The 27902-nt window shown below is 52.3% G+C and overlaps 9 protein-coding genes across 9 annotated transcripts; 4 read left to right on the top strand and 5 right to left on the bottom strand.

Annotated features, from left to right (window-relative positions):
- The first annotated feature begins 6122 nt into the window (after window positions 1-6122).
- DACRYDRAFT_22158 (uncharacterized protein) lies at window positions 6123-7612 on the top strand. The gene is made up of 2 exons (XM_040772707.1): window positions 6123-6846; window positions 6922-7612. The coding sequence occupies exons 1-2, from the start codon at window positions 6652-6654 to the stop codon at window positions 7351-7353; spliced, it is 627 nt and encodes a 208-aa protein (XP_040628632.1). The 5' UTR covers window positions 6123-6651; the 3' UTR covers window positions 7354-7612.
- A 73-nt stretch (window positions 7613-7685) lies between these two features.
- Window positions 7686-9218, bottom strand: DACRYDRAFT_116205 (uncharacterized protein; the record flags this gene model as incomplete). The annotated part of the gene is made up of 2 exons (XM_040770155.1): window positions 7686-8893; window positions 8942-9218. 2 exons carry the CDS (start codon window positions 9216-9218, stop codon window positions 7686-7688), a joined length of 1485 nt encoding a protein of 494 aa, XP_040628631.1.
- A 1010-nt stretch (window positions 9219-10228) lies between these two features.
- Window positions 10229-11008, top strand: DACRYDRAFT_22157 (uncharacterized protein). Its single transcript, XM_040772706.1, has 3 exons — window positions 10229-10335; window positions 10386-10596; window positions 10648-11008. Exons 2-3 carry the CDS (start codon window positions 10506-10508, stop codon window positions 10758-10760), a joined length of 204 nt encoding a protein of 67 aa, XP_040628630.1. The 5' UTR covers window positions 10229-10335; window positions 10386-10505; the 3' UTR covers window positions 10761-11008.
- Window positions 11009-13085: 2077 nt separating this feature from the next.
- On the bottom strand, window positions 13086-14566 carry DACRYDRAFT_22155 (FAD/NADP-binding domain-containing protein). Its single transcript, XM_040772705.1, has 4 exons — window positions 14489-14566; window positions 14069-14438; window positions 13521-14018; window positions 13086-13466 (listed from the first exon to the last, which is right to left on the bottom strand). Exons 2-4 carry the CDS (start codon window positions 14272-14274, stop codon window positions 13247-13249), a joined length of 924 nt encoding a protein of 307 aa, XP_040628629.1. The 5' UTR covers window positions 14275-14438; window positions 14489-14566; the 3' UTR covers window positions 13086-13246.
- A 15-nt stretch (window positions 14567-14581) lies between these two features.
- DACRYDRAFT_22154 (uncharacterized protein) lies at window positions 14582-15921 on the bottom strand (the record flags this gene model as incomplete). Its single annotated transcript, XM_040772704.1, has 4 exons — window positions 15415-15921; window positions 15027-15360; window positions 14870-15000; window positions 14582-14844 (listed from the first exon to the last, which is right to left on the bottom strand). The coding sequence occupies exons 1-4, from the start codon at window positions 15431-15433 to the stop codon at window positions 14582-14584; spliced, it is 747 nt and encodes a 248-aa protein (XP_040628628.1). The 5' UTR covers window positions 15434-15921.
- Window positions 15922-16140: 219 nt separating this feature from the next.
- On the top strand, window positions 16141-17805 carry DACRYDRAFT_116203 (uncharacterized protein; the record flags this gene model as incomplete). Its single annotated transcript, XM_040770154.1, has 4 exons — window positions 16141-16343; window positions 16401-17349; window positions 17401-17493; window positions 17540-17805. The coding sequence occupies exons 2-4, from the start codon at window positions 16584-16586 to the stop codon at window positions 17803-17805; spliced, it is 1125 nt and encodes a 374-aa protein (XP_040628627.1). The 5' UTR covers window positions 16141-16343; window positions 16401-16583.
- A 1200-nt stretch (window positions 17806-19005) lies between these two features.
- On the bottom strand, window positions 19006-20987 carry DACRYDRAFT_22150 (uncharacterized protein). Its single transcript, XM_040772703.1, has 7 exons — window positions 20454-20987; window positions 20064-20403; window positions 19984-20002; window positions 19865-19932; window positions 19718-19799; window positions 19543-19663; window positions 19006-19481 (listed from the first exon to the last, which is right to left on the bottom strand). Exons 1-2 carry the CDS (start codon window positions 20491-20493, stop codon window positions 20099-20101), a joined length of 345 nt encoding a protein of 114 aa, XP_040628626.1. The 5' UTR covers window positions 20494-20987; the 3' UTR covers window positions 19006-19481; window positions 19543-19663; window positions 19718-19799; window positions 19865-19932; window positions 19984-20002; window positions 20064-20098.
- A 928-nt stretch (window positions 20988-21915) lies between these two features.
- Window positions 21916-23389, bottom strand: DACRYDRAFT_107470 (uncharacterized protein; the record flags this gene model as incomplete). The annotated part of the gene is made up of 6 exons (XM_040768477.1): window positions 21916-22182; window positions 22237-22760; window positions 22820-22888; window positions 22939-23006; window positions 23033-23092; window positions 23148-23389. The coding sequence occupies 6 exons, from the start codon at window positions 23387-23389 to the stop codon at window positions 21916-21918; spliced, it is 1230 nt and encodes a 409-aa protein (XP_040628625.1).
- A 1254-nt stretch (window positions 23390-24643) lies between these two features.
- On the top strand, window positions 24644-25973 carry DACRYDRAFT_107469 (uncharacterized protein; the record flags this gene model as incomplete). The annotated part of the gene is made up of 7 exons (XM_040768476.1): window positions 24644-24826; window positions 24879-25010; window positions 25074-25103; window positions 25150-25224; window positions 25653-25760; window positions 25813-25911; window positions 25959-25973. The coding sequence occupies 7 exons, from the start codon at window positions 24644-24646 to the stop codon at window positions 25971-25973; spliced, it is 642 nt and encodes a 213-aa protein (XP_040628624.1).
- Between the last annotated feature and the right edge of the window lie 1929 nt (window positions 25974-27902).

Raw genomic sequence — 27902 nt, 5'->3', positions numbered from 1 at the left:
TCTCCTGATCATGGGTGAAGTCCCCTGATCTCCACACTAGAGCTCACCCCTACTTCTTGATTGTCAGCCAAAGCCTGGCCGAAACATGCTTTGAGATCTGATCTGATCCTGATCACCTATACTTGAGTTATAGGCACCTTGAGTGGGTAGCTGAAATTGCCAAAGGGTGGCTACTTGTCTTCGACCTGTCGAAAGCCTTGCTGAGGCCTATGACCAAAGCCTGCAAAGAGTCGAACATGATTGATCAGCTGGTCCAAAAGGTGTCCAAACCCCAAACCCCTATGCCTTAGGCCCCAAAGTCCTTTGGGTGTCCTAGCAACTTGATGAAGGGGTCGAAACTCTTGTCAACATAACTGACAGTCTTGAGCAAATGAGTGACTTGAGTGTTCAGTCCTTGTGAAAGGTGAACAATCACTGATAGCCTCAAATGAGGTTGAATGTGTTGAAACAGTGGCATTTGGGCCAAATTGGAGTTTGCATAGGAGTTTGCAGGGGTCATACCCTGACAGGTTGGAAGAACAACAACAGTGTACTGTAGCTTGATAGCCACCCAATTGTTTGAAATGAAGCTTGAGGTATTGGAAAGGCCATGCCAAGCAGGGATAGTTCTAGACTGTTGGGAGTGTAAGAGGTGTTCATCGTTCACAGAGAGACAGTTGGAGGTGGCATCCAAACAGTGTTGAAATGTACCACCAATCCAGGGCTCAACAAAGGGGATTCCTCAGAGGGTTTCAATGGGGTTAAAAATGGGGACAAGAGGGGCAGGTGCATGTGGGGCACAAAGATTGACAGGAATTGAGGAAGTAGAAGGTGTGGTGGCAGGAGGGATGGTGGTGGGAGCCTGAGAAAGACCCTGGGATATCAATGGAAGGGGAGATTCCAAGCAAGACAACCCTTCCATGGAGGGTGCAGGTATTGAAGGTGCCAATGGGATTGGGGGGAGAGAAATATCAGACAGATTGATGGTTTGTAAAGGAGAGTATGTGTATGACAGATGGTGACTTGAAGGAAGGCCACATTGTTGACCAGTAGGAAGCCAATTCTCACATATTGTATCTGTGGTCCATTCGGGATGGCGTCGGGCTGAGCTCAACAAGGTGATACAAGAACCTTATACAGAGCAAAGACATTCATTGAAGAAAAAAGAACAGTTGTTGTCAGGGGCCCTGAGATGGGGAGGCAGAGGAGATGATGGGTTCCAGTGGGCAGCAAAGGGATGGAGACATACACAGAGTGTATTGAGAGAAACTGGCTGGAGTGTGCCATTCTGAAAAAAGTGGTTAACATTAAATATGACATGACAGGGGTTAAAGCTCATACAGAAAGGGGCTGGAAGTGGGAACACAATGGTCAACAGTGCTGACAATGCAAAGGTGGGTAGATAATGTTAGGGACAGCAGGATCTCTAGTAGGTGACACCATTACTGGAGAGAAATAGAGGAGAAAATGGGGAGGACCAGAAGGAGTGGTTGGTGAAGTTTGGCTGAAGGAGTTTTTGACTGGGGGAGGCTCTGTGGGCTCCAGCCCTCATGCAAGGACAAAGCGGACCAGCATCAATGATGAAAAATGGAATAAAATATTGCATTACCGAAACTAATGGATATGGGGACCCTGGTTGAGATGATAGAGGAGGGGGAAAAGCAAAATAAGGGAATGCAACAAGGAAAATGTATGTTGGAGTGGAAGAGGGTGCAAGGATGGGCAGGCCATTGAGGGACAGGAGGGATGGGGACAGGGAGGAGCAGGATATTGACCTTGGCAGGGAGGTTATTGGCTGATGTTAAAGTGAACATGAGGGAGATGAAGGAAACACCAGGATGGTAGATGGTTGCAGAGGGATACCATGGGAAATGAAGCCAGAACAATGGGAAATGGGTGAGAGGAAGCAGGATGCTAACCCACCCCTTGCAAAAGCTCAGTGAGCCTGCTCTTTGGCTTTCCCTCCAACCCCTTCTCATCAGGAGTGCCCATCAGAGGTGTGGGGTTGCTGGGGTGGGGAGCTGTGGTGGTTGTCCCCGGGTCAAGGTGTGTCTCTTTCCTCGCTATCACCACCTTCCACAGACCCCCTACCTCTCTTTACACAGCAGACAAGGCCGAACTGTCACTGGTACGTGCATCTGCATTTCCTCGCAATGTTCCAGCTGACATTCTGGCTTTCTAGCACCCATCAGCCCTCTGCCTCCACCATCTGGCCCCTCTCACCTCCCACATGGTATGGGGCAAAAGGGGAGGAAATCCCTTGGTGTGTTTTGACTATCCCAGCATCTACATTCATGACTGATAGGACTTGTACTGTAGACCATCATATGCTGGTCACATGGAAGGGGAGACAGTGGGAAAACAGGAGCATCCCACCCCATCCAAGCACTCACATGCATTACTGATGAGGTTCATAGAGACTGCTTCACCCTTGTGCTGGGGTGGGGATGGGAAGGGTGAAGTGCCACCTGGGGTGGCTTCTTCCAAGCTGAGGACATCGGGTTTGCAGTTAGTCAAATGGAGTGCTGCATGGAGAACAGACACCAAACTGCCAGAGAGTGATTTGTAGTGTATACCCACTACAGAGTGATGATATCCATGTGTTGTCTTTAGTGAGCATTGAGCATGTGATAACCTCCCACTCCCTCTTGCCCTCAATTTGCAAGCATGGTGGCTTGGCTCGGAGGAAAATCAGAACTGCATCTGGCAACAGAGGATTCAGAGGCCATGCCGTGGGCTGCACCATACCATCTCCTACCCCTCCACCAGCACTGGAACCAGCACCAGCTGTCCTGGGAACAGCTGGCTGATGTAGTGACATGAGTGGGTCAATTGGATGGTCTGGGTGCAGCAGGTCCAGTTCAATGGTCTTTCCATGCAATGTTGCCTTGTGGGTGTCATGCATGTAGTTGGTGCTGTGGGCCTGTTAGTCACATCGACATCATCAGTGTGCTGGCACCCCATGGATCAAGATTTCATGTGCCTGCACCATCAACTCCATCTCATCCCAGCAAAGGAAATCTCCTGACATGGTACCTGCTCTGCTTTGAGCATCACCAGCCTCATGTTGGAAGAAAGCTCAAGGAGGCATGGGCAGCACATTGAGATTGCATGCACACCCTTGCTGCCTTCATGCTCTGAACTGCACTTGTGGCAGCTTGCCTTGCCACACCTATACAAGAGTAAGCAAGATGTCCCACACACAGGTCCAACATATAGCAAATGCACTGGCCCAGTCTGCTCTTGCACCAAATGCCCACTTCACCTTCTCTCCATTCTGCAGCTCATGTCTGAAGTTGGTGGTCACCTGGTTGAGCTCTGTGTTGATATTGAACCTGTTGGTTGTGCAGTGTGAGCTGACAAGCTGGTATCTCATGGTCAGTGTGGAGACAATCCATTGGCTGAGCTGACTCCACACAGTCTGATCCTCCAGCAAAGGGGCCAAAAGTCAATATCTGTCCTATCAAATCAGCCAATGGTGTTCAATATCAGTTCCCTTCCCACCCCCTTTGTGTGACTTACCATGATCAATGCTGACAATCAGGGTGACACCATCACCACAGTTGTCAAAAGCAATGTCTTGCAATGCCACCTGTACCTTCTGGGTCCTTGTCTTGTCATCAGCATACATGGGCAGCAAGGTCAAGACAAAAATGATGCACCCAACAGAAAGCCTCAGCAGCTCTACTGTCCTAGCAAGTTCCTGGAGACTTGCCCTGAGTGGGAGGCACACTGCCCCAAAGCATCAGAAAGTTGATTTATGTAGAAGCAGGTTGGCAAAGGGGAGGCAGCAACATTGGGATGGCTGGCAGGCCTGCTGTGTGTGATGTGAGGACATCCTGGGGTGAAACAATCTGAGTCTTCTGCAGAACAGCTGTACAGAAGGAGTAGTTGAGGCCTATCCCAGTTACAAGTCAAAATAAGAGGGTGATGCAGCGCTGAAAGTGGGGAGAGGTCATGGAAGGAGGATCAGCAGATGTGAAAAGACAATGAGCACAGGTGGCGAGACAAGGAGACGTGCCTTGGAAAAGGTCTGCCACCCTGCACCAGCTTCATATTCTGTCAATTCTGGCATTCATTTCCCTTCCCTTGCAAGCTGCCAACTGACATGGCTTGCCAGACATATACAACTCACAGCAAAGTCATTGGAACAACTGCATTGGAGTGAGGCAGAAACAAACAGGACAGGAATTGGAGACATCATCAGAGAGGAGTATGCGGAGGAAGTCACACATGAAGAGCGGACATATCAAGACATTGGCATACTGAATGATGCACTGAACCAGGGTGGGGTACTTCAGCTCATAAGGGGGGATGGCACAGAAAATACGACAGCAAGATGTTGGATCATGCAGATCTAGATGATACTGCTATGTTCATCCATGTGTCATTGCTATGCCACATGAGAATAGTATTGTTGACAGTGTCTTGGTACAGAGGGAGCCATGTTTTGCAGCAACTCTCACACCACAGGTGGGCATCAACCACATTGTTGTATAGCTTCCTCCCAGAGGGGCAGTGTCAATGCAAGGAAGGCAATGATGAAGAGGATGAGTGGGAGGAAGAATGGCATGGAAAACAATCATGTCATTGAAAGAATCAATTTAACTCACTACCTATGACTTGCATAGGTATTACATGCTAGAAGGAAGAGGTGAAGCTGGGCTTGGGCATGGCCAAAAACTTGTGATAGGCTGGCCAGTGTGTCTCCGAGACAGTGTTGATTGCCACTGTGAGCTCTTCTTTGGAAAAGTCATGTGTGGCACTGTTGCCCCTACTACAAAGAGTTTCAGCTTGACTGCCATATAAACAGTGCACCTCATTGGCAGACACATTGGCAAAGTGAGGGCTTTCCAAGTAAGCCTCCTCCAGGAAAATGGACTCCCTTGGGTGTTTGCTGGCAAACTCATACCAATGGACATCTTCTGCATCAGGATAGAAGGCATGGAAAAGGCATGTACAACCGCAGTCTTGAATTTGGTGGAGGGCAAGCAAAGTCTTGTGTTTGGCATCCTGGAAGGAAGAGTGAGATGACCGGTGGGAAAGATGAGGAAGGTTTAACTGATGGGAAGGAGGGCTGCAACATGAACCTGGAGTTTGTCAATTGTCCATTGTTGGTCTGTGATCATCCATTGTTGATCTGCAATCATTTTCTTGAGAGCCAGGATTTCAGCAACTGTCTTCTTGAGAGCTGGGAGTTCAGCAACTTGCACAGTCAGTGCACTGACAGTTTGTTGCAGAACTGCAACAGTGGCCTCAAGGTTTGATGCTGGTGGAGTGGGCAGGGGTTGCACCCTTGCAGTATTCAGAGCATCTGGGTGGAGATGTGAGCATGCTGCAATTTGGATGGGATTGAGGGAGCTTCCTGGTAGCTTGGTCCCATAGGAGATTAGCAGCCACAACTTCACTCTAGAGCATCTTTACTTGTTTGACTTGAGCATTGTGTATTTGGCCCAGGATGTCAGGGTAATTGTCTTCACTATCTTCACTATCTTCAGGATCTTCAATCTGTTTTGGGTAGTAGATGATTGTGAGGGGTTGGCTGGCTGGGGGCATGGGAGAGGCCATGGTAAGAGGTTGGCCGTGCTCATCAACAGCAGCTGCAGAGAAGACTGGGTGCGATAGGGTCAACAGTTAGAGGATGGGGAGGGCACACATTGGAGGATCACGGCCTCAGACAGACTCCATGGTAGTGGACAACATTTCTTGGTTTGAGATCCTTCTTGGGTTGGTGGGATGTATTTGGGAGGGGGAGGACCATAAACATCTTCCAGGTTGATTGCCACTGGGACTGACATGTTCCTAACCAGGTGAGCAATGGTGGTATTAGGGTTGACAACAACACTCTTTTTGAGGAGGACAGTGCCATCTTGATAGGCTGCGGTGAGGTGAATTCAGCTTACTAGGCCAACAGATGGATGGGTTGAGGATGACATGGTGACAGTTGTGAGGACGGATGACAGGTGGAGTGAGATGTCGGACAAAGCCTGACTCGTTTAGGTTCCGTAAGGCTGTGCCTTGCGCCACTCGATCCCCAACCTACCAGAACCTTCGAGCTGATCGTCGATGACCTTCACCGAAAGGATGGCGTTTGGAGTGTGAACGAGATCGCCCCTTCTTCCTCGTCAGATCGCTCACACGAGCGTGAACACAGTCTCTCCCACCGACTGCTCACCCGCCTCGCCCACGCAACCCCACCGCCATCCTCCCCCTGCAGGCTAGCCACATTGACACCATCACCTTCCACCTTGTACTCGTTATCGACCGCCCCGACCCCGCCTCATTGCACGCCGCCGACCTCTCCGCGTTTTTTGCTCCCTACCATGCGCAGGTTGCGCTCAAGCTCACCGCTGGCTTGCTACACGAAGAAGTCCGGGCATCGTTCGTCTCGCGTCAGTCGATTGCACTAGCCGAGGCACAGGAGGAGGCGCTGGGTCGGGGCTGGTGCTATGAGCAGTTCTGTGGTGCCGCTGCTGGGGAGGGTGGAAGCTGGCCGGAGTGGTGAGAAAGGTGTGGGAGATGATCGGAAAGGACGGGAGCTGCAGGGTGGGCATCAACCACATCGTGGTTGATGTACAGTCCACCTCAACGAGCCTGGCCGCACCGAATGGGAGGGCTTCGCGACCCGCACCCGCACAGCACTCGCGGGCGGGATAACATGCTTTGATCGACATGCCGCTCAACTCGCTGCCGCCGACCACTACGCGTGCGAACTTGATGGTCAAACGCCGCGCGGCGGAGGGACAGGTGTGGACTGACGTCGGTTTCTGGGGTGGGGTCATACCCGGGAACGAGGGTGGGTTGGAGATGGTCAGCGGGGATGGGGTGAAGGGGTTCAAGTGCTTCTTAGTTGACAGCGAGGTGCCCGTACGTCTCCCTCCTACCCTTTACACCCTGCATCAAGTGCAGCCTACGTGTATGCGCCATACTGACCACATCCAGGAATTCCCGCATGTCACCGAGCCTGACCTGCGCCGTGCCCTCCGACACCTCCGATCCCTCCCCACCCGTCTACTACTCCATGCCGAGCTCGCTGTCGCCGACGTGCAGACAGAGCCCTCTCCGCCTCCCCACTCGCACGGGGAGGACACCTACTCCTACTCGACTTTCCTCGCCTCGCGACCGGACGCGTCCGAGCTCGCCGCGATCGACAACGGTCCTCGAATCAGGGCCAAAATGGCTCTCTTCTGCGCCGTACCAGAAATCTTCCATACAGTCTGGGCTCAGCTTGAAGAGCGTGAGGTTGCAGTGCCCGCGAAGGATGCGGATCCACAGTGTATCTCGCCGATATCCACCAGGTCGCTTCTGGTCTATCCAAGCGAGACAACGTTGTTGATCTTTCATCGAGACATCTGCTCGCGAGCTTCCGCCTGAAAGAATTCCGCCCGTCCCACATCGCATCGTCATTGTTGCCATCTTCCAGACATACAGCGCCGCTGTTTAACATTGCGAGCTTGACAAGTTCCGAAGAAACCACGTAATACGGACTGGGGGGGCCGGTGTTCCCGTTTCCGGGCTCGAGGAGCGAATGATGGGGGATGTAGCTTGTGTAACTCGTACCATCATCATAACAAAGCGCTGAGTAGGATACGGTAGACAGGACTCGACTTGCATTAACAATGGGACAGTTCACAAGAGTACTAAAACCCCACTTCAACGGTTATGATGGCCCTTCGAGTCCTTCGGTCATCCTTCAAATGTGGCTGCTACTTTCGAGCCCATCTAACCCAGTCGAATTCCCTCATTGCAGGGGTGGGCCGTACTAGCCAGTATTGTCCGGTCAGACCGTCTCGTGTGAGTTTGGCAGACCATCTGACCACACGACGTAACCAATCCAACATATTGCCTGGTGCCATTCCTACGACCGCGCGAATCGCTCTTTGCTCTGCGCCAGACCAGAACGCCTCCATGTAGGATGAATCGAGTTTGAAGAGAGCCAGATGGTAGTGTGCACGGAGGATGGCGTCCGCGGGGGTGTCAGCCGAATACCCGCCTGGCCACTTCTGGTCAATGTGCGCGATAAAGCGTTGTTGATCTTCCTCTCCCGGATCCACACGGCAACTTCCGTGGTCGTCCAACTTTGCGGCCAGGCATTCCAATCTCTCTTCTATCGTCGTCTCCTCCCAAGCAAGTGGGACTTGGCGCGGTTCCTGCTTTTGAAGTATGGATGCATCGGGATTGGGGGCCGTTGGTGCCTTATCTGGTGTGATCGGCTCTTGGGTGTCTGTATCCCGAGTACTCACGGGCAAGTCGGCAATTGTCGCTGCCAACCACCAAGGGACAAAGGCCGCCCACTCCCAGTCGACGACGACGATCTTTCCGCTTGGTTGTAAGATCATGTTCCGGCCATATAGATCGCCATGAGCGAAGACAAACGTGTGATTGTTCGAGCCGGCGTGAGTTGGCCGAATGCTGGCGAAGGCATCGAGTACCACTTTCCACAGCTGGCCGCCAGGTACGTCGTCGTCCTGGTGGTCCACAAGGGCCGCGAGATATGCCTTGTCCGAATCATAGGGTCCGCGGGGTGGGGAGCCAGGATGGTCCAAAAAGTTGAGGTCGTGAAGCGGCCCGACGACGTATGCCTGGTCAGCCCAGCGGGGGTATTGTCGATATTTGGCGTCAATTGACCGAGGAGTAATACCGTCCTCGTGATAGAGGCAAGCAAGAGCGCGAGAAGGTTCGTCGAGAGAGGGATAGATCGACCCAATGTATCTTGAGTGAAGGCGAAACAACTGTGCTTGTATTGTAGCGACTTGTGTTAGGACATCGAACTGAGTCTCGCGAGACATTGTCTTGAATGTGCCGTCGAGACGGTCGCCAGGGATATATTCCATGAGAATCCATGGAGCGCCAACCTTGTTCGTCGTCGACGAACACCACAGATACACCTCAGGGATGGGGATGCAGGTTCGCTCTGCGGGGAGTTTAGTCGGATCAAATGGAGATTGATATGCACACGCACCTTTGATCATACACATCGTGGCAACCTCTGATTCTGTCTTGCATTCCACGCCGGTGACGCTGTTGAGTAGCTTCACTGCCGCAACCCGCTCCCATGTGCCAACACGGACAGTGTACTTGAACACCGCGCCGAAGGTCCCTTCGCCGATCTGTTCGCGTGACGTCGTCGGTCTGGCTCCATTCAGGATGGGAGGATCGCTCCATCTTCGGACAATGTCGTCCAGGCTGTCCCAGGATACATTGAGGACGAAGTGTGAGTGGCACGTGCGTGTACTCATGGTGAACAGAAGGTAAGATTGGCTTGGGCTCCTGACCGTCGCTTTGGCTCCGTCGTCCCAACAGTTTGCCAGCGTATCACACCTTGACTGCAGACTACCAGGTCACTACAAAGTCAGTATGCACATTTCCTGGCATAGGGCTGAGAGATCTGATGCAAGATCCCCCAGGCGCTTTGTCTTATTGTGTACACAAATAGTTGAGCATCCTATCAGAGAACTGCATGCCAGCAATGTTGATACTGTTCAGTGCCTGACACACATCACTGCGGGTATAAAGGCTGCAGAAAGCCAACTGCCCGGTGCAGGGATCACAACGGAGATTGCTACGGAGTGCCACCATATACTCACATGCACGCAAGACCATCCGGCTTGGTAAGGCATGTCAGTCCATGGCCAGTGGATGGATCCCGGAACTTGTTCCGAAGACTGAAAACGGAAATGCGGTGTTCGACAAGGATGGGAACATGGTCATGGTGCCGGGAATGGTGGAGGATATCTGTACATGCGGCAATGTTATCCCTTGGCCTTGATCTTGCTTCAATGTACCGATGAGGCTTGTTGTAGCGGCATGAACAAATGCAAATGTACTGTCACTCACTTGGTAGTCGATCACCCGGTTGCAGAAGAGGGAAAGTGGAACAATATGCTTTACATTAACATCTGAATATTCGGAGTGTGGTAGGGGCCGTTAAGTGGCATGAGCGAGACGACATTGAGTGCCTCGAAATTGTCATGTGTATCCTACAGTAGCCATACTCTGTTCCATATGAAACTGCGGGTCCAGGTGGGATGAGCAGTCCAGTCCACCTAGCCGCCGCTCACTGCACCTTGAGGTTCGGCACCATCTCAATGTGCGCTGTCTCATACTGTCCAGTCGATGTCCCCTCCGTCTCCTCAAGGTACGTACGCCAACCCCTTCCCAGCTCCTCTATGGTGGTCAGCGGGCCTCTTCCTGTTCTCTCATACTCTCCCAGAAGCGTCGTCATCTCGGTAAATAAATACTCGAGAAGAACCTTGTATCGTATGTCATAGACCTCCATCTCGTCGTTTTCATGCTTCTACGGTACCGTGAAGATGTGATCGTGGACACGCCGATTTGACTTGGAATATGCACCACCTACACCTGAGGTGTCAAACGCATCCATAACGAAATCATGGACCACATACCCGTCTCGATCTCCTCTAGAAGGAGATTGAAATGCAAGGCAAGAACTCGACCCGAAGTTTCATACACTGCTCCAGACTTGTTCTTATCGGCCCTGTGGACAATGGCCACCGTACTCGAATATGCCGCACTCCGGAACTCAGCGATTCAGTGTCCCCAGCAACAATATGCCTTCATCAAGATCGCCGAGAGATTGCCGTGCTCAAATCGGTTCTAGTTGAACAGTGAGTTGTCCGTATGTATCCCAATGAGGTATACACGAACCGTACCTGACCAACTCGTCCAAGCTCCGATTTGCCACAGCTTCTATCAACAAGCGTCGGAGCGTTGCATCTCCCTCGACCAACAAATCTGCTTCATCATATCTTAAATCTTGATTGAGAAAAGAACGGTGGAGTATGATCCGCATGAGCAGATCGCCCAGAACGCGGTCTTGCGGCACGCTCTCAGACCATTTTCAAGCATTTGTTTTGCCAGTCGTGTCAAAGAAGCTGTCGGCGACCATATCCACGCCGATTGTGAAAGACATAGTTGTGTGTGAGGAAAGGTACAGAAGTTTCTGATGAGTCGACGGTGAACGGAGATGAAGCCTTTCGTTCCTGTGCTGTTGAAGTGACTGTCGAAGAGTGAGGAGCGGGTAAGTGGTGACAAAACGCTCTTGGGTTCCTGAGCGCAAAGCTAGTTTATCCGCCCTCATCTCCGCTTCGCCTTTGCTCCTGAACGACCATCTACTACTAGTAATGATAACGCAACTCTGGAGAATTCTGCTTCTGCTAAACAAGATACATGACGAAGCTGCCCTGAAACGAATCTGACCAACTGACAGCGACTAGCTGGCGACGATTTGGGTGGTGTCATCCGGGCCACGCCTGAAGCGGTCTTCCAACTATGAGCAGCAGCCGACAGTCCCAAGTCAACCTACCAGTACATCATCGGATGACGCCGAACGTGCTAATGATGCCTTTCTCTCTGCGAGACCAACAGTGCTCCAAAGGTTAGTGATGTCGACATCGCGGACCGGGAACCTGCCAGCAACCAAGGGGTTAGCACCTTGCTGCAGCTTATATCCTCCGAACACAAAATGTGGACTCGAGTGGGCATATTCAGAGCGGTATCGGATGGTTCTTTCTAGCCCATCGATCTCTTGAATGTCTGACTAATGAAACGATTTCCGGACCGTCTGACAGCCGACAATATGAACGCCCGGTGTTACCTGTTCTCGTGCCGCCGTCGCCAAAGCAAACAACCTCTGTTTCGTCCTCGCCTACGAACACTTCCTTTGCCCGAGAATGTGCTGACCCTGCTCCAGTGACCACCACCTACCAAGTTACCCCGTGGCCTAGGGCTCGTCTCACCTTGCTGCGTCTTCTAATGGATCGTCAGATACTCTTGCCTTTGACGGAAATTGGGTTGTCACTCGTGTATACGATGGAGAGCACCGGATTTGCATGCGCGCGACATCAAATCACAGTGCTACCTCAACCTTGACTGTGGACCTAACGTGCGTGCCTTGTTCCCCCAATGGCTTTTCCCATCTCCTAACGGCGAACAGGAATGAACATATGTGGCTGAATTCATTCAAGGACGTCTTTGGCTCGTTACTTCATCCTCGATTCTGTGTTTCTCCTTAGAGAATAGGGAAGCATCTGCGATATCCATGGAGACAGACTCATCTTACCTTGATTCCGTTGCCGTCCTCCTTTTTCGCGCCCATAAAGACCGTGGCTGTCATAGGATTTGGAAATCTGCCATCCATCCCCTTGCGTCCAGCAAGGTCTTGCTTATCTCCTACGGCGGGATGCGCACGGCTTGTCTGCCAACAGTCTCTCCCAACGCGAAACCAGCTCCGGAAAGTACCGTATCGATCTTCTTTTGACGGTCCCCATCAACATTAGCCGTCATAACATCACAGCGATGGCGTTTGACGATCATGCTGAAAACGCGATCTCGCTCGAACATGAGCTGTGCGCCGCATTCAGCGCTCCGTCTGCTGCAAGAAGCTACATCCCGGATCTCGCTGTCGGCTTTCGAAGCCCTTCAGTCCTTCAACCAGTGGTCTTCGTGTGATCCAAGGCATCGGCTTCTCCACTGTATTTCTGACTGCAACCAATTCTTCTCGCTTGATGGTTATTGCGCAAAAATATCCCTCGATCCGCCTCGTCCTTGCAAAGGACACCCAGCTGAAGGAACCAATTGAACCTATCGAAGTTAGGCCCCGACACCTTCAATCGCCAGGAGCGATGCAAAAAGTCCCTCTCCCACAGGAAAACTTGTTCAAGTTAACACTTCCGAGATTAGACGGAACACAGGAAAGCAATGAATTTCTCGGAATAATTCAGATCTCGAACATCTGGATGATATTACTCGTTTTCTGATGTGTCGTGATTGCTCTCGCCGGGAGCACCCAGTTCCTAATGTTCCTGCCCTTTCCTTCAGAACTGGATGGTGTCCATGCGCCAATGCCCAAGCCCATTCCTGCGCCTCGGGACTGGGACGCACGATGTGGTATTCATCAGCATTTTCCCTTGGATTTCCGTCTGGATATTGATGATGTTTGCCCTTTCTTCCCCAAGTATCCGATTGGGGGTCTAGAAGCCCTCTTACGAGGAGAAGTTCGAGAGATAGCAAAGCTTAATATAGCTGGGCAACTCTCTACCTTCTCTCTGGCTTGAGAGGGACAGACAAGTCATAGAGTCCCCTGGATGCGAATGCCATTATAACCCTTTGCGCTGAACAATGTATGCCCAAAAGATAACTACTTGACCTGGATTTGAGCAACTCCCACTATGCAACGGGACCGACGATTGGTACAGTCACACCTCTTTCCAACCCATTATAACTAGCAACAACCCTGAGCGACACTTCACCTCTTCACGATCTTCCAGTCCAAACACGTGTCTGTCAGCTTCATGGCATTCACGATTGTGGGGTCCCAGTCCGCGACGAGCTTGACGGCTTCTTTTGGATCTCCAGGCTGGGACCAGGACTCGAGGATGTCTGCCTCGTCTTTGTGTGTTATGATCCAGTCAAACTCTTCGCCGTCTTTGCAGGTATTTTGGACGATATGAAGGTCGGGGCCGATCCTGTTTAGAAGATAGATCAGAGAATAGGAAGGGGGAAGGACAAGGGGAATGTACCAAACGTTCATACAGTCCTTCTCCACCAAGCGCTTCGTATAAGGATCGTTCTTCAGGTTGCTGCCCGGCATGTACGTACGATAGCACGCATACCCCGAGCTCTTCGGCTTGTCCGTAAACCCTAACACTAGTTCCCTGCACATGCTCTTAATTCCGTCGGCGCCAATGACAATATCCGCCTGCACCGTCTCGCCACTGTCGAGTGTTACGCTTGGATCATCCTCGTTGTACCGAGCGACGGTTGTACCCATATGGATAGGGATGCCAAGCTCCATCACGCGATCGATGAACGCCTGGTGATAGTCTCCCCTGTGGCCGATGTATCCTGCCATGTTGAGCAAACGCTGGGTAGCCAGGATCTCCCCTGTGTCGTAGCGCCGCATGTGGAATACAGGGGACTTGTTACCGATGGAGACGATCTTGTTTAGGCAGCCCCAGCGGTCGAGCAGTCGGAGTGCGTTCTCTCCCAGACCGAGAGAGTCGCCCAGTCGGAGGAACCTACACTATCATTAGGGACTGAGTAGAGTGATAAGAACGAGGAGACGCGCTTCTTGATCTTCTCATAAACGACGACCTCGAACCCAGCGTAGTGCATCGCCATAGCACATGCGCATCCTCCCAACCCAGCGCCAACAATGATTACCTTGAGCTTGTCCGTCACTGTGCGTGGGTCGACTTCGGGCATCTCTGCAACGATGGGGAGTGGATCAAGGGAACCGTTGTTGATGTCGATCCCGTCCGTTATGATCTCCATGAAATTGGAGAAGCAAGAGGACTTTATATCCAGCGGCGGCCCATCTCAAGCCAGTTCACGGGACAAGACGTCGGCAAAACGTTGTTAGACGTTGTGCAGCAAACGGAGCGCGGGGTGAAGATTCGGGGGAACTTTGACGCGTGACGTTCAATGGACCCTGAGCCCTTTCGGCAAATGTCAGCTGAATAACAAAGCAAATCAGTAATTGCAAGACATTTGCAGGAGTAGACATGCTTCCATTCCTTACACACACCACACAATGCTCTTGTTGGTCACGTCCACAGGCTCGCTGCTTTTGATAGTTAGATTAATCAGACATGATTATTTCGCCAGGCTTCTCAAGCCACGCACAGACCATGTCGATATCGGGCCGTTCATCTGGTATACAGGCCAGCATCTTTGACAGCAGCGTTTTCCAAGTCTGCACGTCTTCCTCGGTAAGTCGAGTATCCAAGCGGGCCAATATCGGTAATCTATCCGCATCCACATACATAGAAGCCCTAGACTCGTCTCGATTGCCAACACCCCGCAGGTGTCTCTCCAGCTCAGCCCAATTTTGAGTATTCCTGGCTGCTTCCGCCGACAAGATCTCTACCTGGATACGGCACTGCATTGTGGTCGATCAATCGTGATCGAAAGGAACCGGGAGGCTTGGCGAGGAGTATCTCCATCTGCCGCAGAACATCTTGCTCATTGGCCAGGATAGGTTCGATAAGGGGGTAGCCACTGAGAATATCAAGAAAGCCAAAGACCATATGTCCGAGGCCAGGCTCAGTTGGCTTTCAAGAATTGCCTCGGGGGCCTGATAGTGAATCGAGACGGTGGGATGCCTTTGAAGAGAGCCTTCATCAAGCTGTACTGCATCTCCGACATCAATGCACACGATTGACTCTTTCAATGCCTTTGCGAGACCCGACATGTCTGTGGGTGCTACCACCTCGGCTGGTGCATGTGGGCCCGGTTCGGAACCATCCACCATGCTCACTGGCGCCACGTCCGGGGATCCAAGGACACGGGACACCTCCTCATCGATCCATGTTCGCACGGATTCAGGGAGAGGGAATGCCCACTTGGAGAGCGTGATGTCTGGGAGTGTATCAGACTGATGTCGACGTTCCTGCAGCCATTGCGTTCACACACCATGAAGCGCGATTCTCATCCGGTGAAGCAGGCGGAGAACCCCAGCCGCTTGCCGGGCCAGAACAGGTACTCGTGTGGCTCTCACTCGAAATGACCCTTCCTCCATCCACCACGATGTAACATTTGGTTTGAGACTGGACCCATCGGGGGCTGGACGAGACAAGTATGCTCCCCATTCGGGCTCGCTTCGAGAAAGGTGGATAACGGGAGACGTGAATGCTGCAGCGCGGCCGTATCGGTTGGAAAGGATCCCAGTCGCTCGACCATGAAGAGCTCGTTGTTCACGGTCTCTCGCCAGTCTGGCCCGAGGACTTTGATAGCAACAATACCCCATCTTGGAGGTCACGCGTGTGGATGAGCCGCCGCTGAGCTTGTGGAGAACTTTGTAGCGGCCGTTGCATAGCGTTGACTGGAGGGCGATTGGGAAATAGCCTCCAACGCGATAGTTCTCTAGGTCCTCGGCGCCGATCACGTCGGCGTCCCAGAATCGAGTATTAGGGTATGGATTGACCTTGTGTGTGGGTGCTGTTGCAGAGGTTTGACGTTGTAGTTTCGAAATCACCTGGAATGAACGCATCCATTCCTTACAGACGAGACTAAGTCGTTGATAAAATTGCAATATGATGGCAGGCGTAAGAGAGAATGCTTCCGAAAAGAGCCGTAAAGATGTGAGTACTTGTGTGGTAAAATACGCCAGAAAGGACCCTGATGTGCCTCTGGTGCGCCGTTTGCCACAGCTTCTTGCCGCCGTCCATCGTTCTGCTCAAAGTTCGGTCGGTGGGGGACTCTCTACTTTCGGGATTACTGCTTATACGCAGTGAGGACGTACAGTAGCTCAGTCGCTCTTGCGTCGTCAGCCAAGATGCATGGGCCAACAACGGCCCTCAAACGCCCCCAAGAGATTCCCCCAAATTGGCGCGACTTCAGGCGTGAGTAGTTCCGTCTTGACAGGTGACAGCGCTTTGACTTCGCGTTCCGCTCTCCAGACCTCACTCTATCCGAAGAGGAAGTCGACTCAGGGCTTCTTCGATCCTTCGTTCGCACACAAGGTCAGGCTCGGCATCGAACTTCCTGCTCTGGCATTCGCGGCGTGCATGGCTGTGGACGAATGGAATCTGGTGGAATTGACATTATTGTCGATTGCTGGAGTGCCCAGCAAGATGTAGCTAATGCAATTTGGGAGCAGAAGGAAGATAGTCGGTCGCATACACATCACCCCGATGGACAGTCTCTCCGATCTTCAGAAACGATGTTACCGCGAGCGCCTCGAATCTGAGGTAGCGACCTTAACTTACGTCCGCCTTTTCTGCTCGGACATACTCACGCCCGTGGTATGGGCCTGGAACGGCAGTGCTGAGAACGCTGTGGGATCTCCGTATGTCCAGCTGGACTACGTGGAAGGGGAGACCTTGGAAGATGTGTGGCACAATTGTTCGGGTCCCACGGAAAAGACGACCATCCTCCAAGAGGTCGCAAAACATCACGCGGCGCTCGCAAAAGCCGTCCTTCCTTTTCGGGGCTTCGGCGCGTTACGCTTCACGAGTGTGGTAGGAGAAGAGCGGCCATTGAACGATACCGACTTTCGATTGGGGCCGTTTCTATCTGAGGGCCGGCACTTCCAAGTTACCAAGTCACGTCAGCTTGTCTCGCCTCCTCCCACCGCCGCCCTCTCGCTTAGTGACCTCTGGCGAGACCTTCTGGTGGAAGAGCGCCGTAGCCATTTGATCTGTTGGGGCGCGGTCCCGGAAACATCAGTAGTGCTTCCGAAAGACGACACAGACAGCTCCGTGAATGTAGATATCGCCTGGAACGATATCCAGACTGCCAGCAAGTTGGTTGAGCGCCTCATTTCGGCAACGAGGGTGCCCCCTTGGCTATGTTCGCCATGTTTCTCGATTTCGGATTATGCGTTTAGAAACATTATCTACGATCCCGGTGAGTAGGGTCACGGTCGGGGCGTTGCGGCTGCTGACGAGATGACTACAGCCTGCAAGAGACTTTCCGGCTACATTGACTGGGAAGGCGTGTCCATTCTTCCGCTCTTCATGATGGCGCGAGGCACGATATCCAGAGGACATCGTCAACGATGTCGATGACCTTCCTCGATGATGGCGCCAGGAGACAGGTGGCTTCGCTTGGGTGCCTCCAGATGGCCAAACCTGCTCGCAAGAGAGTGGGCGGTCTCCGGAGTCCTGTTCAGGTGATAGTCTCTACCGTGCTACATTCCGCGAGGCTCTCTATCGTTCGGACAATCGCTTCGATATGTCGTTCTGGGAGAAAGCTCTGGCTTTACTGAAGATCCACTACCTCTTCCTACATGGTCTCAACGCCTGGTTCCCGCGGACCGAATGGTTGCAGCGCATCGTCGCCGAGGCGGAGCAGAAGCCCTGATACGTGTCCGACTGTCCGACGGCAAGTCCTGTAGTTGCCCACGAAGAAACCCCCGCTAATGAAGACGCAAGGACAAGAGAACAATCATGGTGTTACCAGCCCAAATAAAAGTGTCACTCCTGTGCTACTTGCGATCGGATTCTGCTAACAGCTAGCACGCTCTTAGCTAAACCATCAGCAACTCCGAGCTCAAATTCCTTTCATCTCGATAGGCTGGAGTCAAGTTGCACTTGTACACCCTTGACATACGGACGGAGTGATTCACTGCCATCTTGCTTCTGACGAAGATCAAAGGGGCTGATATAGTAAAGAATTCAGATGACCCAGCCGAGGTGCGCCTCGCAGCACCTCGTTCATCCATGGTCTGACTCAGCACATAAGAAACCGAGCGACTTGCGCGACCTATACAGCCATCGCGACTCTCAGCCCTCACCCGCAATCTGCTCCCTCAACACCCCGTAACCAACTCTACTCCGGGTGATATCGCCCTCGTCTAAGCTGTCCTACACTGTACATGTGACTTTGGGAGAGCCTCTCAGGGGTGAAGCGAAGCGTAGAGGGAAGGCGGCCCTGGACACAAGAGTGTACACAATTTTGTGAGCTAATAATGGACAGCACTGGATTTTACATTTTAAATCAGTCTCCTCCAGACGCTGCCAAGACTGGTGATTTCGTGAGCGCAGAGCCTTCCATGCAGAGCGTCGAATCGATAGCACTCGAAGAAGGTGATATCAACGCCCCTAGTGCCAATCATATCAAAGTCGGGAACACTGCCTCGCTGGGTGCTTTTCTACCGCGCGACGGCTTGATGGCCAGTCAAAATAGCACCTGATGACCTGAGCAACGTGATGGCCAGACACAAACCTGTCCTCCAAATGGCCCAGCATCAGAATGACAACATCGTCTTCTTCTGTTCAGACCTCCAGGTTTGTGGGCTGTTACCGATTGTTCGGATTGACAATGTCACGTCTCCTGAACACTCACCCGCATCCATTGCATTGAAGCGCTGCATATTCCACCCTACATCAATCCTCGGGGCAGACCGTGGAAGACTGTCTGTCATCTTCTCTGCTCGCTCGTGGGTGTTATCTCTTGTCTGCTCTGAACCGACCCAGTTTCTGAACTCAAGGCCCTGGTCTCCATGATCTCCTTCCTATCCGCTTCACTACTTTTCCTCTTTCTCCTCGCCCTCTACCTTTTCCTGCGTCAACAGTTCCGCTGCCCCCTCTTCTCCTCCCATTCCTCCTCGCTCAACTCGTGCTCCACCAACTCGTCTGTTATTGAGTCTTGCTCATATCAGTCGCTCCCGGGCCCCGCCAGAAAATCTTGGCTTCTGGGTTATACGGCACACATCTTTGGGCTGAGAAAGGGCACCAGCTATCATGAGTTGGAACTGAAGTGGGGGAGCATGTTTCGAATGCCCGGGCCGCTGGGGGTGAGCATTAGCACCAGCTTCAGGAATGGGCCATCCTCGGGGGGGGAGAGATGTTGTGCCGCCGCTGGCCGGACAGGGGAGACCCGAGGATGCTACATTCTTATTTTGGTTCATCACTGGTAGACTGATATGACAGACGACATCCCTCATTGTGATGGACCCGACGGCGGTCGCGTACATCTTCAGCAAATCAAACGTTTTCTTGCGGAGTAAGGGGGACCGTGCACTCATTCATGCTACGGTACGTCCCACCCCCCATCTCCTAGCCCGTACTGACCTTGTCTCTATGGGGACGCGTTTAGGTTGGGGGAGGCGTTCTGGCGCACGACGGCATGCGTCGTTCTCGTCCCCGTTCTTTTCCTTTCCTCGTTAGCATTTGCACCCTGACCTGAGCACATTGTATGCAGGTAGCGCACATAAGCGGTTCGTTCTTCCCAGTTCGTCTGTATGCTGAAAATGACGAATTGAAATAAACAGAGATCGACAAATACTTCTTCGGGTATTCTCTCCTCGACTGCTGGATGGGCATGCCGAGTGCTTCTTGAAGCTGGCTGATGAGGTGCGTAAAAGGGCGGCTTTTGAAGCAAGGTATGAAACACCAAGAATGAGGCTGAGTTCTCATAGGTTGCTAGGATTTGGGAGACAGAGCTGGATGGGGAGGAAGCACAAATAAGGCTGAACATTACTAAGACGTGCGGTTCTGTTTATACCATCTCAGCCATGTACTGAGTTCGCACCGGTAGGACCAACGCTTTTCCCCTCGTACGCGACTTTCTCACTTGGCTCCCCTCTCTTCTCAAACTAATCCCGTGTCTTTTCCTAGGATGGAATAGCACAAACCGTGCTCTCCCTTCCACTTCACTCCCTCTCCGGCCAAAATCTCCACATAGCGGCGGCCTTCGATGCGTGGGGCACGGCGAACGCGCTGGCAGCGGCGCACGACGATCCCCTCTCCGTTCTGGTGCACTGCTTGCACCAGGTGCTTCCAGTGGTAATGATGTTACCGATGAAAAGGAATAAAGCTCTTTGGAAGATTGACCGAACGTTGAGTAAATTGGTGGAGGACTTGGCGAGAGATTCGGCTAGGGACAAGTCAGTGTCTCTGCGAGAGGAGAAAGGCGAGAGGACAGAGAAAGGAGAGGGGACAATAGCCGAGCATATCAGTAAGGAAGCTCTGCAACCGATGTATAGTTATCTAATGAGAGCCCCACAGGGAGACATAATGGGGGCAAGCTCACTGAGAAAGATGGCATGGGGAGAGGAGGAAGAGCACACGTGTGACGTGCCGGGAGAGACGACACTTATCCCCTGGCCATAGAACACTTCTTTTCCAAAAACGACCACGCTCGTGTGCCTTCAGAATGCGCACGGTGAATGAAGCACGACACGACACGACGCAACACGACACTGTCAGCAGAGGGAGGAGCTGCGGGGGAGGAACGCACCAGATTCCGTCGATCTGCCACCCTGTGAGCTGCAGGGATAGGGACCGTTCCATCCCGGACGAGAGGTGGTACACGTAGAGCTAGACTTTGGACATTCTATTCTGTACGCTGTCAGCGACAGCGGCGGGGATGTAGTGCGACGGCGGCGGCGACGACGACGACGACAGGTTGGAAGGTGGGAAGGTGGGAAGAGGGAAGGAGGCACGTAAGCGCTAGAGTGGGTGTCGTCGGTGCTCTCTGCACTGAGGTTATCGCCGAACGTGTAACACCGATTAAGGATGGGCGCTTAAACTACACGTGATTCACCACGTCCACGTCTGATTGTATCTCTGCTAGACATGGTCAACTTCCAACGAACAACCTTTCCAGCAGCGTATGCCAGTACCACCAGTACCAGTGTCTATCGTTCAACTCCAGACCCGTCTGAATGATCGACAGTTGCCTCTCCGAACGCAACGCGATCGGTATCAGTCCTGCCTGACCCAAAGCTGCCAGATGAAGACTGGGATCCTCCCAACTCCGGTCCGAATTCTCTCTGCAGGCCTATCTGCCGTCTGCCGTCTGTGGTCTGTGGTCTGTGGTCTGTCGTTCATCCTAACATGTCACTTCGGCCGGGACTCTCCGTCCATAAGATAAAACATAACGGAACTGAACTGCGTCTCTCCACGCCGAGTCTGACAGCCTGAGCCAAACAGCCTCTAGGTGTCTACAATACCCCAACACGACAGGTTCAAGATCATAAGGTTGACACGAGCGCCGACCCGGGGTTCTCAATATCAGGGCTGAGGGCTGCCGATCGTTCCCTCCCAGCGGGGGGTAAAACGCGCACGGTCTTGCTCTGTACGGTGTCAAACCACGTTTGCTGAGGACAAAGGGTATGGTCTGTGACCTGACAGGGCTGTGCGAGTGCAAGTGCTATACGGGGATCATGCTCGCATACGGCTCTTCCAATTCCGAGCGAAGATGAGACCGCTACTGGGACTTTGTGCGCAGACTGGTGCCCTGCCCTCCTTTGTCAGTATTTTGGAGTCGATACGGCTCACCCGTAGGAGATATTCCGCATTTCGCCTTTGGGGTCGAATGCAGAAGGACATCATGAAGGGGTTTATTGTTTCGGAGACTCGGACGCCCCGGCCTCCGCGCTCGACTGGGTGACGGATATCTGAAGGGATTGTGGTTCATCAGGACAGCATCTATTATTACATATCGCGATGGGTCAAAGTTGAGCTATCATCTCGCTGTCGTGTTCTCCGCAGGAGGTTCCAACTCAGAGTAATATCTCTGGAGGTCCTCGATGCATTGTCGAGTGCACCATAGGACGTGACAGAGCCGGTCAAGGCGCTGAAGATCATCAGCGTCTACCGTCAGCGAGAGATTGTCTGTAAACTGATTGACGATGGCCGCAGGTTGGAATACCACCCCGCTGACTTGAAGGAACGGGCCGATCAGCGTGATGAGGAGAACGGGGCAGTTCGATGCTTCGCGAAGCCGGGTGTTCTGTCAGAGCGTAAGCTTTCTGAAAATCAAGCTGGAGCTCAGAGGCAATCTCACGGTCTCCTGGCCCCATCCCTTCCTCGCAGTCAGCTGGACCTGGAAGGAAGGTTCGGCTGGCCCTGCTCCGACTTCCGACTTATATTCAACGACTAGGATATCCGCGGAGATGTGACCGAACTTGAAGAGGGTCACGCGCGAGTGCCCATTGCCTCCACTCTTGCTGTGGTGATACTGGATGTTCTCCAGTTCGCACTTAAGAATCTCTTGCATTTCAGGTTCGAGTCTCTTCCTCCGGTCGTCTTCTTTATCACGGCCGGCATCGATAATTGAAGCTTTCTGCATGAGCTGCTGGACGCATGCAGCAAAGCCGTCCGGGTACTTCTCGGGATCTGGAGTCTGACGAAGCCTGGCGGCGTACCGAGCGAATGGTTCGCACAGAATCATGTTTGGTGCGCCTAACATCGAGGATCCACGGCCGTTGTATTCGGGAGACTGAAGCTGGATATCTTGGAAGGCCGCTGGGACCGCTCCGGTTGACGGGGATGGTGCTCTGCGAATGCTCTCAACGTATGCGCCCAGATCTGCTTAGAGCGTTGAGTACCATGGAACAGCTGTCCTGCGAATAACAGATCGAGTGTACCGTGAATTGGATTCCGATCCCCCTGGTTGTATTGAGGAGGCGGCGGTGGCGGGACGTTATTATTATGGTCTGGTTGTGCGCGGTAAGTACATGTGCGCAGCCGTTTGACAGTTGCTAACCTTTCGGCTGCAGAAAGAAATGGATGTGTTTAGGTTTGCTCTCCTTCGGAACGTTATCTTCAATCTTCCTGTTAGCTGTCAGCAGCATGCCGACGCAAAGGAGCATTGCAGCGTATTGTTGGTCAGACTCTCTTGCACCTTGCGGGCGAGGTTCCTTGGACCGGTTCAGCAAAAGTGCAGGAGATGTCAAGAGTATGGCAAATACGCACCGATACAACTCGCCACCCCTCAACATTGGGCGGACGTACTTGGTCGGGGTTTGGAGACTGTCCGACACTTGTTCTCTCAAGTCCGTCACCAAGTCCTTGTGATCCACCTCCACGTTCCACCTCTCGTTCAATGGCGCCCAATAGACGCATACTTTCAACGTGTTGCTCTTGCTTCGTTTCGTCGTCTCGTTCGTCTCGACTTGTTGTTCATCGTGCCGCCGCTTACCGGACTCGCTGCTCATCTTTCATTTGGTGAACTTGGCCGGGAGGGGAAGCGTGAGACGGGAGTTTGTGTGGAGCTAAACGGAGGTATTGTGAGTCAGAGCACAGTCAGCCTTCCTTGCGGAGGGGGACAAAGAGCGGTACAAGTCTCTTCTGCGACAAGTGCTGCCCCTACTCGAGCCGCAGGCGAAACTACCCCCTGCACAGCTAAGCAGCATCCTGCAGGCCTGGTCGACCGCTACAGTTGAACTGGCTACCCTCCTCCCGGAAACCGAGCTCTTCCCCCTAGCGGATTTCTGGCGCCTCGCCGTTCTCCTCTCCTGTTGCCCACGCCCTCTCCGGCAACATAGAAGGGATCAAGTCCCTCCTGGCGCCTCCACTCCCCGGCCCTACCTACTCACCACCCTCAGACTATGTGCGAACCTGTTCGCATAATACCCTGACTTGGCTCGCTTGGTCTTCCCCTCCGAAGGGGAGAAACAGGACCTAGTCAGTTTCCTCGTCTGCACGCTCCTGTCTGACGATGCGGGTATAAGGACAGCCACAGCAAGCGTGACGTTCAGCCTTGGTGCCTTGCACCAACAAGCAGTCCGCCAAGCGCTTCGTGGTTCCGAAAATATGTCGAAGTAATGTTTTCAGGCAGCAATGGCGAACCGAGATTGACGAGCTCGTGGTGATAATTCCCACATGGCGAATGACTCTGGCGGGATACTAAAGACATTCTAATTCACGAGAAGGTTGTCATGAATAGTTGGCTGCTTTGGCCGGCGCCTGTGCCGGGAACCATATATCAGGACCCGTTAGGGTCCGTGAAAGGAATACCTCCGTAAGGGTCCGGTTTGGTCCTGGTTTTAGGGTCCGGTTTTGGTGGCTTCTAATTGTCCCCAGTTGCCACCAGAAGTGCATTTATGCTTCTTCTTGGCCTTAGGAAAAGTAGAATAGAATAGGCCAATGGCCTAAGCAATCTAATAGAACATTCTTTTTCTTCCACTGTCCCTGCCCAGCCTGCCAGCATCATGGCATGCCAGAACCAGGCATTTGGGTTCCCATCATGATTGGGCCAGCAAGGCCAGTTGTCATGCTAAGGCCTGGTTTCAGGGAACCAAAGGTGCCTAACCAGGCCTTAGTGCTGGCCTTTGGTTGCCCTGGTCCCATGGCTATTCAACTGCCTTAAACTTGCAACTTCTGCATCAGCTTGAGTAATTCTCTTTCCATATTTCCCCTCACCCCAGCTTGACTTTTATCTCCTTCTTTCCCTTCTGCTTAACTTAGCCATGTCTCAGCATTTCATTGGCAGTGGTGGTCCTGCTCCTGATTGGAGTAATGAAGATTACCCTCTTGAGCACATCAAGATCCTTGCTGCTGCAGCAAAAAGAGCTGTACAAGAGCTCTGGCCTTTTTCCATCAAAGAGAGGACTGTGTGGGCAAAGAATCTTGAGCTCATCACTGCTTTCTGGGTAAGAACATCCCCCATCCTCCTCCCACTTCTTTTTGCTTACATCTTATTAGGATGCCATCCACACCCTTGCCCAGGAGCATCAAGATCAGTTTGCATCCCTCTCTCCTGCCCACATCAAGTACATGGGGTTAGACCTCCAGTGGCTCTGGTTGAGCTGCCAAGAAGGCAAGGTGAAAACTAAGGTCAGTCCCCATTTTCCCACTTACAGTCCAGTTAAGATCCAGTTAGCTCACCCTGGCCAACAGAAATTAGCCTTACATGGTGTTCAACCTGCTGTGAGTGTCTGCATGGTACCCCCCACCTCAGCTGAAAATCTTCCAGGCACCTCTGGAGATCCTGGAGGAGAAGAACACAGTCCAATTGATCCCCCTGCTCCCCCGGCCTCACCTCCCCCATGTGTTCCAACATTGTCCTTGCAGCAGCCACCTACACCTCCTCTCTGTCCTCCCACCCCCCCCTCCCTGCTGCTCCTCTTCCCCCTCCTCTTCCATCCTCTTCTCCTCCTGCACAATTGTCTCCTCCTCCTGCAGAGCAAGAGGTGGCACCACAGGAGCAGGACAATCCACCTCCTGCTCCAACCAGGATGCTCCTGACAAGAAAAGCACAGGAGAAGGGTGCTTCCCAGACTGCAAATGTCATCCCCACTGGCAGTGATGAGGAGTCCAGTGAAGATGAGTCTTGGTATGACTACCCACTCAGTCCTCCTTGTGTTGACAAGGGAAAGGGAAAGGGATGTCAGGTGAGTCTGGCTGGGTTAGTTACAACTGGAATCCAGTTGTTATTACCCGGTTTCTGCATATGACTTCTGCTAACACTTCATATAGATGACTTCTCCCTCTGCAGATGAAACAGAGGGGGAGGACCAAGTTTTGGAATCAGATTCGGAGGTCAGGGTGGAGGACAAGAAGTCTTGGCAGGATGCAGTGCACAGAGTACATTATTCCTTCTCTCTTGTGTTCAGCATGATCCTAATTTTTGTTCTAGTGCTTTGTCCACCACAATGACATGGCTGAGGAGGGCATCATTGCCTCCAAGAACTATGCCCTCCCATCTGCAGACATGCATGTCCCTCTGGATCCCAAGGTATGTATTCCTCTTTGAAACCACAGTGCGCAAGTGAGGCCTACCAGAGGAGGAGTGAATAGCATCCAGGTTGACTACTTTACTCACCCAGAAGCAGACTGTGCATTGGATCAATGACTGACATAGTCACCATATCAAAGTATGGCAAACAGTGGAATTCCAACCATTTGATGCCCCATTGTCAACCATATATCTCTCTCACAGTGCCTTCCAATTGACAATATCTTGCAGCTTGCAGTTGATGCTTGACCCCCATGTGTGCTTGACTTTGTTGCAGAGGCAGCCTTGTAATATCTGCATGCTGGATATTGCACTGCATACAAGGCCACAAGGAGCTTGCTTGATTGGCAAACCCAGCAATCTTGCATAAGGCTGGGTGGTCATATACCAGGGCAACTAAGGCAGTGCAAACCAGACAACCTCTAGGGTACTTGGGTGTCTTGATATGCTTGCCATGAAGATATAAGGTAAGAAGGTCATCAACAAAGGGGTGTAGGAAGTGCTGTAGGTTGTTGTTGTTGGGTTCTGTGGGGCCTGGCAGCACTGCACATAGTTGCAGGTTGTATACCCTGAACCTTTTTCAAGGCTCAGTTGAAATGATGTGGTGAGGTCTAAAAGAGGGATCTCACTGAGTTTCCAGGGGGAGGTTGGTGATTTGTATGGACAGTGCACCTGTGGAATAGCTGCCAGAGTCCTTGTTTGTTCTCAGAGAGAACCTAGCATACAGTCAGTATTGTTGTACAGCCCCACATGAGTGAGTACTTGCCAATCCAATGACACAATGACTCCTAGTCATAACTTGCCCTGCTCTTCCCCATGGCCCTGGATGTAGGGAAGAAGGGCATGCTATCAGGCATCTTAAGGCCCTGCCATACAGAGCCATCCTGGATGGCCACATATGTTCCAGGGCTGCTGCATCACTCCAGATCCAATCCAATGGCAATTGTGCCTTGGAAGGATGAAAATCTCATACTTGCCTGGGTGAAAGAAGAGTGCAAGAGGCTCTATGATATTCATATTGCAAAGGGCCAGATGTCAGGGCACCAGCTCATTGCTTGGTCAAGAGACATGACTAAGCCTTTATGACATGGAAGTAGCTGGCATACCTTGGCATGTGCTGGAACCTGCTGGAAGGATTGGATGGTCAGGTGACCTGCTATGCATGGCTGTGTATGACCTCATATGACCTCATCCTTGGTCATATGACCTGATCACCTGACTAGGCTGAGTAAGCAAGATGTTCTAGCAGGTTCCACCACAGAGGTATAAATATAAGGCCTACTCTGCCTGGGGACTGTCTCTTCAGACTTGGTCTCTTAGGATCATCCACAGGTACCTATACTGTAGATAGATCTTAGTCATCAGGTCTACTCCACTTCCTTGTTGCCTGCTTAGACTCTTGGCACTCTTAGGTGAGCAGACTTAGTCAGCCTGTGTTGCCCTAACAGAAGACCAAGTCTCCAAGTGACAACCTCTGCTTCACCACTCCACCTCTACTCTTACCTGCCTTTACTCTTACCACACACACCCAACACCTGCCTTATTCCATATCCACCATTATGGAACAAGCAGAAGAATTCCCTGATCCCATTTCTATTCTTCAAGCACAGGTCCTAGAGCTGACTCAGCAGCTCCAACAGCTTATGACAGCTTCCTGGAGTAATCAGCCTACAGCCCCTGTGTCTAATTTCCAACCCAATAGTAACTATGACACCACTACCTATGGTGACAATAGGCAGCCTGTGTTGCCCTAACACAAGCACTATATGATCTTCTTTCAGAGCAGCTTGGTCAGTTCCTCAGGCAGCCTGGCCTGGAAGATGCTTGCACTTGCTACTTGATCACATCTTGACGAAGGACTGGGCAAAGGATCGGGATGCCATCAGTGACAATTCATGTCCTGATGCCTTCTGGGAGTTCCAGAGTGTCGAGAACTCCAATGAAGTTCTTGATGGAGGGGAGGATGTCTGGCAAGGCCCAGTGCCCATGCT

Source organism: Dacryopinax primogenitus (genome assembly GCF_000292625.1).
Source record: "Dacryopinax primogenitus strain DJM-731 SS1 chromosome Unknown DACRYscaffold_9, whole genome shotgun sequence".
NCBI lineage: Eukaryota > Fungi > Basidiomycota > Dacrymycetes > Dacrymycetales > Dacrymycetaceae > Dacryopinax > Dacryopinax primogenitus.
This window is presented reverse-complemented; position numbering and strand designations above follow the sequence as displayed.